Below are 10588 nucleotides of genomic sequence, written 5' to 3'. Positions count from 1 at the left end.
TATGACAGCATTATTTTATCAAAGGTTTTGGCATTCTTTAAAGGAAGATTTGGTAGGATTGGTCAGAGATTTTTTCTGAACTGGACGTTTTGATAAGAGAATAAATGAAACAAATATTTGTTTAATTCCAAAGACGGAAAGGCCACAGAAGATGGCAGAGTTTAGGCCAATAAGTCTTTGCAATGTGAGTTACAAAATAATTTCAAAAATTCTTTGCTTGAGGCTTAAACACATTTTACCTCGGCTAGTCTCTGAAACACAATCGGCATTCGTTTCTGGGAGACTTATTACAGACAACATCTTATTAGCTCAGGAAATGTTTCATGGCTTACGGACTAATAGAATGTGTAGAACGGATTTCCTGGCAATTAAGACAGACATGAGCAAAGCGTATGATAGGATAGAATGGGACTTTTTAGAGGCAATTATGACACGGTTGGGATTCAATTCTAATTGGGTTTCTTGGATCATGTGGAGTGTTAGTTCGGTCTCGTATCAGGTTTTATTGAATGGGGAACCAAGAGGAAATATCATTCCCAGTAGAGGTTTACGGCAAGGTGATCCCTTATCGCCTTATTTGTTTATTTTATGTACGGAGGTACTGATTGCAAATATTAAAAAGGCGGAAAGGGAGAAGAAGCTGACAGGAATTAAGATAGCGAAAAGAAGCCCAGCAATTTCACATCTCCTTTTTGCGGATGATAGTCTCTTTTTCTGTAAAGCGGATTCAGAGCAATGCAAAACGGTGATGGATATTATTGGGAATTATGGTAAAGCTTCAGGGCAAGAGATAAATCTCAGTAAATCATCGGTTATGTTTGGTAAGCGCGTAGCAAACCAAAAAAGAGATCAACTTAAAAACACCCTTGGAATCAGTAAGAAGGGTGGCATGGGTACCTATTTGGGTATACCAGAGAGCTTAGGAGGCTCAAAAAGTAAAATCTTTAATTATGTCCGGGAAAGACTTAATGAACGGATTAATGGCTGGTCAGCTAAATTTCTGTCGAAAGGTGGGAAAGAAACAATGATCAAATCAGTGGCTTTGGCACTACCAACCTATGTTATGTCTTGTTTTAAACTACCTCAAGAGTTAACTTCTAAGTTAACAAGTGCTATTTCTAATTATTGGTGGAGTTCCAATGGGAGAGATCGTGGGATCCATTGGATAGCATGGGAAAAAATGTGTAAGGATAAATAAGAAGGAGGTTTAGGATTTCATTCCCTAGACATTTTTAATGATGCCATGTTGGCTAAACAATATTGGCGTTTAATCCAATATCCGAACTCTTTAGTAGCTCGGGTGCTACAAAGCAGATATTTCAGGAATATTCATCCTTTACAGGCAAAAAAACCAAACTCTCCATCATTTGGATGGAAGAGTATTTTTTCTACTAAAAGATTAGTTGAAGTGGGAGCTAGATGGTCACTAGGATCGGGTTTCAATCTATCGGTATGGCGAGATCTTTGGATTCCTGATGTTAACCCACGGCCCGCAAATGGAAGAGGAAAAACATTACTTCCAAGTTTGATGGTTAACCATTTAATTAATCCGGTTACTAAAGAATGGCATCTTCCTATTTTACAAGAATTTTTGGATCCAGTGGATATTCAGTTTATTAGGGGATTGGCTATTAGCAAAGTTTATAAGCCAGATAGGCATATCTGGCATCATACAAGATCGGGAAGATATACAGTAAAATCAGGCTATCGGGTTGCTAGAGAGATGACAGAAACGATCGAATGGGGCCCGAATTATAAGAATTTACAAGCACAAGCTTGGAAAGTCAAAGCCCCTCCAAAACTAAAACATTTCTTATGGCAAATTGCTACGGGATCTCTAGCAGTTACTTCAAAATTAGCACATCGAGGGATCCAATGTGACTTTCTCTGTAAAAGGTGTGAGATGGCAGAGGAAACAATAAATCATGCTTTATTTGAGTGCACTCATTCTCAGAAAATATGGGAATTATCAGATATACCTACGGCAATAGGTAGTTTTCCTCTAACCTCGGAATTCTCAAATCTAGATTATCTTTATTGGAGGTTACCATCTAATCTAGATGGGGGAGAGAAAACTTTCAGTTATGCTTGGATTTTGTGGTTCATCTGGAAAGATAGGAATAAAAAGGTTTTCAAGGGATTACAATCTGAACCCAGAGATATTTTAAATCATGCTTTGAGTGAAAAATTAATGTGGGAAGAATCAGTTGGATCCGATCGAAACTAGTTCTACTACGGAAACTTTGGAACGACCGGTTCAATCTATAAGATGTCGGATTGATGGTTCTTGGAAAAATTCAGATCCAACAATGGGTATAGGATGGTGGTGTTTTCAAGGAAATGATCAAACGATACTGCTCGGTGCAAAGTGCCTTCGGAGGTGTCCCTCCCCTCTTCACTCGGAGATGGAAGCTTTAATTTGGGCTATGAAGAATATCCTTTCAAGAGGGATCGATTGTCAGGTGTTTGAATCAGACTGCTCGGAGTTAGTCTCGATGATACACTCACCGGATGAATGGCCTGCTTTCTCCAATCTTCTAGACGAGTTTGGTTTTCTCCGTCTCTCTTTCCCTTTCTTCTCGCTTTCTCTTATTTCTCGTTTATGTAATGTTCAAGCGGACTGCTTAGCCCGTTCTTCTAGACTTTTATTTTCTGAAGTTACTTTTGTAAACTCTACTCCTCCTAATTGGGCAACCAATCAAGGAATTATTTATTAATTAATGTGTGGTTGACAAAAAAAAAAAGAACATTACTTAACCTATGTTGTAGCGCCGTGTTTTTTGATATTTTATATTTTTTATTAATATCTATTCAAACTCAACCCGCCATATAACTCGTCCCATATTATTTTAATTTTTTATACGTTTAAATATTCATAATATTTTAAAATTTTTATTAAGTAGAAATATATCAATAATAATATTTTAAACTTTTAAGATTTTAAATTATATTATACCCAGTATATATAAATAGTTCAACTAATGAATCGAATAAACTGAATACAATTTTTTTAATTTAGATACTTGTTAAGTTAATCTGTTCATTCAGATTTAGATTTATTTTGGTCTTATTTATAATATGACTCTAAATCATTGTCTAAACATTTTAGCCAATGTGGGACGTTGAACACACAATTTGTTATTTATTTGTCTTGTTCGAAAAATATATGCAGAAACAAAATTCGAAATATATGTATATGTTCGTCTTGTAAAATTCGAAAAATATATGCAGAAACAAAATTTAGATTTTATTAACTTTATGTTTTATATGAGATTCAAAGCAATAAAAAATAAGTTAAACTAATATGATATAAAAATCAAAATTTTAAATTTTAACAAAATCTTCTAAAAATCTATATTATTATTTGTGGAACATTATATATATATTTCTAATTTTATAATTAATGTTAAAATCTTTTAATTGTGTTTGGTTATATGGATTATAGAGAATTAGTTGTAAGAGTTATTTGGATACATGGATATAAGTATTTTTCTATTACATATATATACCCTTAATTATATGTGTTTAGTTGTTTTGCCTTATAACTAATGGCATTTTTTGTAATATATTCATCAACAAAGTTTGTTTTTCAAATGTACTTCAAAAATACAAATATTTTCAAATGTATACTGGGTATTATCGATTTAATAAAAAAACATTTAATTTTTTTTTAAAAGCAAATTGACAATTTCGTTAATATAATTAAAAAAAAGGTTAGAATGTCTTTTACAAAAGACGAGATCATTCTAGTTATGCGTTTTAAAACAGAGTCAATCTAGTTATTTGACATAAGATATGTGTTATTCTGAATAATTTGCACGTACGAAATATGTGATTTATTCTTTAAGTTCACTTGCTAATGTATCTCCAATAAAAAGAAAATATAGTTTCCAAATGGAAGCAATTATAAGAATATAAGATGCATTTTTAGTTTATATGAATGTAGTAGACATAAATCAACATAGTCAATTAGAGTAAAAAAAAATTAGTTGGAAAAATTATCACTTTAGGTTATTTTATTTTATTTCCCGATCAAGTTAAAATAACAAAAAATTTAAATTCAGATCATTTTTTTTATATCGAATCTTATATAATAAAGTAAAGTTACTTCCTGTATATAGCAAAACTCACATTCCACTATCCATCATATTTTAAGTATTACGTTTTGTAAATTCTATGACAATATTTTTATATAGCTATTGAAGTTCTAACTTTTTTCTTATTCAATTTTGTGGGTGTTGAAGGTAATATACATGCAATTTACCATTTATAAGAAGTCTATTAGATTCATATAATAGTAATATATGATATATATTTTACCTTTTTAACCTTTTAGTTGTCTTCTTTTTCTAATGTTTATGTTTTTGTATATAAATATTATATTGTTAAACATGATTATATATTATTTTGATTTCTTTGTTTCAAGTATATAACAAGTTTTTTAGAATTTTAAAATCATCAATCATGTGTTATGGGGGACAACATGAGAATAGAGAATGCTTATGCGTTTACTTTGAGTTTAAAGGTTACTTTTATTTCATAATAACATAAGTAAATAATATTTTGTATATAGTATCATATCAAACATTAATTTATAATTAACTATTAAAATGTATATATTTAATATTTAAATATATATAATTTGAGTGATGGAGGATATCTTTTGTATTTAGTATCACATTAAATTATTATCGTGTATTTTTAGTGGAAATTTTAATGATATTTTTTAGTCTGATTTGTTTCCGGAATGGAAGATCATTGCTATTGGACCTCGTGGATCTAGAGCTCGAACTAATGGTCTAAACAATGATTTCAAATACAAAGAAATTCTAACAGAAAACATGGAGTGTGATAGCCCAACCTTTGATGAGCTTGTTTTACATCCTAATAAGTCCTCCCAAGGTAAAAATTTCTTATCTTCTCCCTCATCTCTACATTTGTAGAGATATTCCTATATCGGTTAAAGTTATTTTTGAATTACGGAATCTAAAAGATAAGGTTATTTAGGTGTTCAATTAACTTCTTTACAAATAAGCTAAGAAATAAGATAGTTCATATGAAGCTTTATCGAAGGAAAGAGATCACCAGAACTAACAACAACAACAATTGAACATTTGTTTCTCCTGATTTTCTGATAAACTAATTATAATTATATAAGATTTTTTTTTCAATGACATGTGACATATTTCTTATGATTATTTTCTCTTTTTTCTTTTACTTACATTATTCTTAAAATGTTCCAGTATCATTATTCTCTTTATTTCTACATTCTAAAACAAATAATTCACTTGACCTAATTATTAAGTATATTGCAATGTACTTTTGGTAATTAAATATTTTCTACAATATTTTATATATTATCATTAACTTATCAAAAACCAATTTGCGTTTAACAGGTATAATCGATAAGTTGGTTTTGCTCTCACTTTATTGGAGCATTTGCCATCATATATATAAAAATAAAGAATTCGCTCTCTTTCTAATAGGCTACTAAACCCAAGGCAAGTGTTTATAATTGACTTATTATGATAATTATATGTCATATTTTGCTTATTAAGGTCTATAATCTATAGGAGTGACCATCATTATTTTCCTTTCAATTTGATGAGCTAATCTGGCTTACTTATTTTATAATGAAGTAAGGGGAGACTATCCATACGCCACTTAACCAAGACTACATCTCGATGAAAATGACATGGATGAGGGTGATATAGAGCCTACAAAATCTGATGAATGACGTGCTTATACAAATTTTACTCTGATGAGGGAATTTATGTCAATTTTAAATTAATTTGTGTGTTGATTTGCATTCATGTGTTAATATTTGCATTCATGTGACAAATTTTAAACACAATAGATAATAATTCATAAGACGTAATAGATGCTTTGTTTACAATATATATCTTAGTCACAATATTTATATTAATTATATATTTGAAAACTAACTAACAATATTTACATATTTTACTATATTAATTTTACCCACGCATTGCGTGGAACTTTTCCTAGTTATCGATATAGAAGAGTGTCAAAGCAAATCCAAACAAAACAAGGTAACATTTGATATCATCATTTCAGCCTCTATCAATGTCTTCCAAATTCAAACAAAAGACAACTAAGTTATGTTATTTGTCATTAACAATACTTTTTCCATCCATATATGAGAAAAACTTTTGACATTAATATTGATTTTTGTTGCTCTAACTTTTTAACCTTTTTTCCTACTTTTCTTTTCTTCATTTTGTAACAGCAACGTAGTTTACTGGTTTATTAAGATGGGAGATAAATGTTAAGAATTCTGAAAATTCCAAGCCATTTTTGCAAATTTCTCATCAGCTTTTAAAATATCAATATATGGGCTTCAAGGCCCACATAATTGAAGCCCAAATAAGCCTTGTAAGGAATAATCGAGAAGATCTCTCTTCTTCCCTGAGACGGCGAGAGGAACACGGAGGACGATCGGAGTACGAAGCAATGCTTGGGCTTTCTTACGGTGAGCTCTTACTCATCCTCGGTGCCACAGCTGCTGTTGTAGGTTAGTCTCTCTTCAATCGAAAAACATTACTAGCTTCGATCTTTGTGTTCCCCAAATTTCTCTGGAATTCGAATGATTTGAGTGTGAATTTCGGATATTTTCAGGACCCAAAGATCTTCCGATTATTGCTAGAGCAGGAGGAAGATTATTCGGACGAGCCATTGGTTACATCAATATGGCTCGTGGTCACTTGGATGGTGTCATGAAACAACCTCAGATGCAAGAGGTTTGATTTATTTGTGATCAACATTGTTTTAGCTCAACATTATTGTTGTTCTTCATGAATCTTGAATCTTAAGGAACTTGTGTAGTGAATTTGAATGGTAGCTTTACATGTTCCTTGAAGTCTTGTTGTCTTACAATACTCTAGTACTTGGTTTAGATATCGAAAGAAGTTCAAGATTTACGAGCACAAGTAGACGCGATTAGCCATGGAGCTAGGTTTTCTCTATTTGATTCTAGTCCTTTGACTCGAAGAGTAGACAACCAAACTCCAGAACCTAGTCCAAGCACCACCAATGGTATATAAAACACTCACTAGTCACTATTTTTTTTCTTCTTGTTGTTGTTCATTATCTGGTTTTGTTCTATTGTAGGGAATGTTACATCGGTTAATGTTGAAGAAAGAAAGAAGCCTGTAGATCATTATACAAAGGTCTTTTTTTTTTTTGGTATAATCCTTCTTGATCCATTTGTTTTGTATTGAATTGTGCAATTCACACTTTTCTCTTTTTATGTTCATAAAAGGCGCAAGAATTTAGTGGCTCGTCTTCGGCTTCTGTTAACCTGCACGCTCAAGCAACATCATTTGCACGATTATCTGAGACGGTCAGTGGAAAAACCAACACTCTAAGCAGTGATTCACCTGTTCTTCCTGTTTCAGCTGAGATGGCAAAGTTGCTTCCTCAACGCAAAGGTAGAAAGCATTTATGTGTTTTCGTTATGAAATGTTTTGTTTCGTTCTGGACCATTTTTGTTTATAGCTTGAGTTTAGAAACAGAAGCTGCTCACTTTTTATCCAAATGTTTGGTTGCAGAGAGTGCAAAAGGATCTGATTTAATGTTGGAGGCAGTTCTTGAAGCGGAAGTAGCACACAAGGCAAAAAGCTTTTTCGCACAAGCCGAAAAGGAAACTCCAGCTTTAAAAGGTGAGGCAAAACAATCTCTTTAGTCTACTCTGTTCTACAAGCAATGAACTCAAACTCAAACTACAAGCTATAATAGATTAAACTCTTGTATGTAATCTTGTGAGTGTTGCAGGGAAGTTTTTCAGTGACGGGAAAGGAGAAAGTTGAAGGCAAGTTTTGGGGATCTTCTCTTCGATCACAAGACACCGGGGCTACGTAGCGTCAGATGAGTGGGCCTTGTTATTTAAGTGGGCTTTATGTTAAATGGGCTGAGCCGGACCTTGGCTTTTGCTGCGGCAACAAGTGATCTTAACTTGGTCGAAATCAGTGCACTCTTTGATCTTGTAATTAGTGCTGCGACATCATAGGTTTTAGGAATAAATATTCTAAAAGTTGAGAGTGAAATCCGATGTTATAATTATTTTTTTTTGTTACAAAATCTCGACGAATTATTTGTATTATCTGTTCTTGCGTTTCGGTTTTGTTTGAGAGTGAAGGAGACTTGGTAGGAAATGGATTTACATGAGTTGGTTGGCTTTAGAAGTTGATAAATATATTAAATTTGTAGAGGTTTTGTGTATTTTATAAGTTTAGTTATCAATATTTTAAATCCAATGGACATCCATGATTTTCTCAAAGGTTTTGCTTTATGAGGAAATCTGTACAGAATTTATATATGTTAGTAACAGCATTTTAATTGAGTTGTAGAATCAATGATAACTAAAAATTTCACATTGCAAGAAATTTTGAATAGAATTTTAAAATTTTTACATTATAAGAAATTTTGAATAGAATTTAAAAGTCATCAAACTAAAAACGATGAATTTTACTAAGAATATTAATGGTCTACATCTTAGTATATATTAACAAAAAAAATTCTAGTAATGGTGAACATGCAATAAAAGAATTTTCGGAATATTAATTAGGCCTTATTTAGAAAATTTTTTATTTTAAATATCACGGGAATATAATTTTATCGGATAAAAAATAAAAGTTAGAGTCGATATGTTTTGTTTTTAAAATTGTGTGGTGGATTGGTGGTGATCCGTTGTTTTGGGTTACATTTTGTCTTGGTTTTCATTCAGTCGATCTACAACTTTTACATTTACGTGATAGATGAAGTGGTTGTGCGACTTTTCAAGTTTCCTCCACTCGAGTTTAACACCAGTCGAGGTATAATTAAGTTTTGCTTTCTTTCAATCGAACCTTAGTTGAGTATATATCGACGTTATCAATGTAGACGAATAACAGATGGTTCCAAAATCTCAAGAGAAAGGTCTATCAAGCCGGAGTAACTAAATATATATTTCAATTTTAGAATTCTACCAACTACCAAGCAAAGGACGTGAAGAACATAAATTTTTGGTGCGGTTTGTGATTTTCATTGACATGAAAACAATGATCTTGGAAAAGAATTATTGAATAAGATTAAGATTTAATTGGTAAAAATTTGGATTTAACAGTTTTGATTCAAGTTTTTCTAGGATTTTTTTTTTTTTAAGTTTTCTTTTTTAAACCTGTTGTTTCCGATAATTTTAATAGTATTTTCTGGCTTAGTTCCATAGATATTATTTTCTACTAACATATGTATTTTCAATAATTTTTAATAAATTTCCGATGACAAAAAAGAGCAAAAGCAATTAGAACCAATTTGGTAAATAACATGATTTTTGAGAAAAAGGTAAATAACAATTAGATAAAAAATAATTTAAGTAAATAAAAGTAAAGACATAAAAGTTAATTATTTCAATTTTTCATATATAAAACTTGGATATTTCATTATTCTAAATTTTATATTCACAATATGATAATAGAAGATGAATGAGATGGGTACACTCAGTTTGATGTTTTGAAATTCATACGAGTTGAAGCAAACCGAACTTCACAAGTGGATTTCACGTATTCTACATATATGCCTACAAATCTCGGGAATATGATGGGCATTCGAAATCGAGTTCGTGATCGAGATATGCATCAACAATTGAAAGCTGATTTGGTTGAGCATATATGGCAAAATTTCGCAACAATCAATTTGGAGGTTTTGTGTTTGTTATTTGGTATGATTGAACATTAATTTTGTCATAGATTGTTTAATTTAGGGTTGATAGTTTTGGATATTCACATTATGGTTATTTTAATAATTTGGGGGCTATGATATAGTTACTTGGTATGATTGAAGACGAAATATGGAATAGCTTGTTTGATTTTGTTTTATAGTTTTGGATAATCATACTCTGTTTTTGAATCATAAAGCATAATCAGATGGTTTACAAAAAAAAAAAAAAAGCATAATCAGATTTTTTGTAGTCTTTAAGTAGTTTTTATATTGATTTGTATATCTCTATTATTTGCTTGAATATCATTTTGTAGTCTTAAATGTGTAATATTAATTCTAATCAGATTTCTTTATCTATGTTTTTGGTGAGTGTAAATGGAGTCTTTGCAAGTGGAGAAGGCAATGGTGTTGTCGTTTAACTGAAGGTAAATGTTCAGAATTAAGTAAACTGAGCATTGATTACATTTTTTTTTTCAGTGTTCATACATTGAGGGTAAATGGTGTCTCGTCAATTGGAGAAGGCAAGTGGAGAAGGCAATGGGAGTGTAGTTTAGGAGAGTCTACTAGTTAATCAAGGTAAAGGTCAATGTGTTTGTTGTATCGTTGATTGCTGCTTTATGTTAGGTATAGAGTTAAGTGCAGAGTTAAGTAAACTGAGCATCAAACTAATTGTTTTTATTGTTCTCTTCTTTCTCGTTTTAACACCCACAACCATTACCAAATGGATGATATGAATCCATTTTGTCAGTCTTCTGGTTTCATAGACCTGTTACATAGTCAACAAGAAGACACCAATCCGTATGCGAGTGTTTCACCGAATACTCTCATTAGATATCCCAAGTCCATGTTATTAGTACACAATGATCCGATA

At 31.5% G+C, this 10588-nt stretch overlaps 1 protein-coding gene across 1 annotated transcript; it reads left to right on the top strand.

Moving 5' to 3' along the window:
* The first annotated feature begins 6394 nt into the window (after positions 1 to 6394).
* On the top strand, positions 6395 to 8230 carry LOC9301480 (sec-independent protein translocase protein TatB). The gene is made up of 7 exons (XM_021015379.1): positions 6395 to 6535; positions 6640 to 6761; positions 6918 to 7056; positions 7132 to 7190; positions 7283 to 7451; positions 7572 to 7682; positions 7795 to 8230. Exons 1-7 carry the CDS (start codon positions 6475 to 6477, stop codon positions 7827 to 7829), a joined length of 696 nt encoding a protein of 231 aa, XP_020871038.1. The 5' UTR covers positions 6395 to 6474; the 3' UTR covers positions 7830 to 8230.
* The last annotated feature ends 2358 nt before the right edge of the window (positions 8231 to 10588 follow it).

The sequence above is a fragment of the Arabidopsis lyrata genome, assembly GCF_000004255.2.
Source record: "Arabidopsis lyrata subsp. lyrata unplaced genomic scaffold ARALYscaffold_8, whole genome shotgun sequence".
Taxonomy (NCBI): domain Eukaryota; kingdom Viridiplantae; phylum Streptophyta; class Magnoliopsida; order Brassicales; family Brassicaceae; genus Arabidopsis; species Arabidopsis lyrata.
This window is presented reverse-complemented; position numbering and strand designations above follow the sequence as displayed.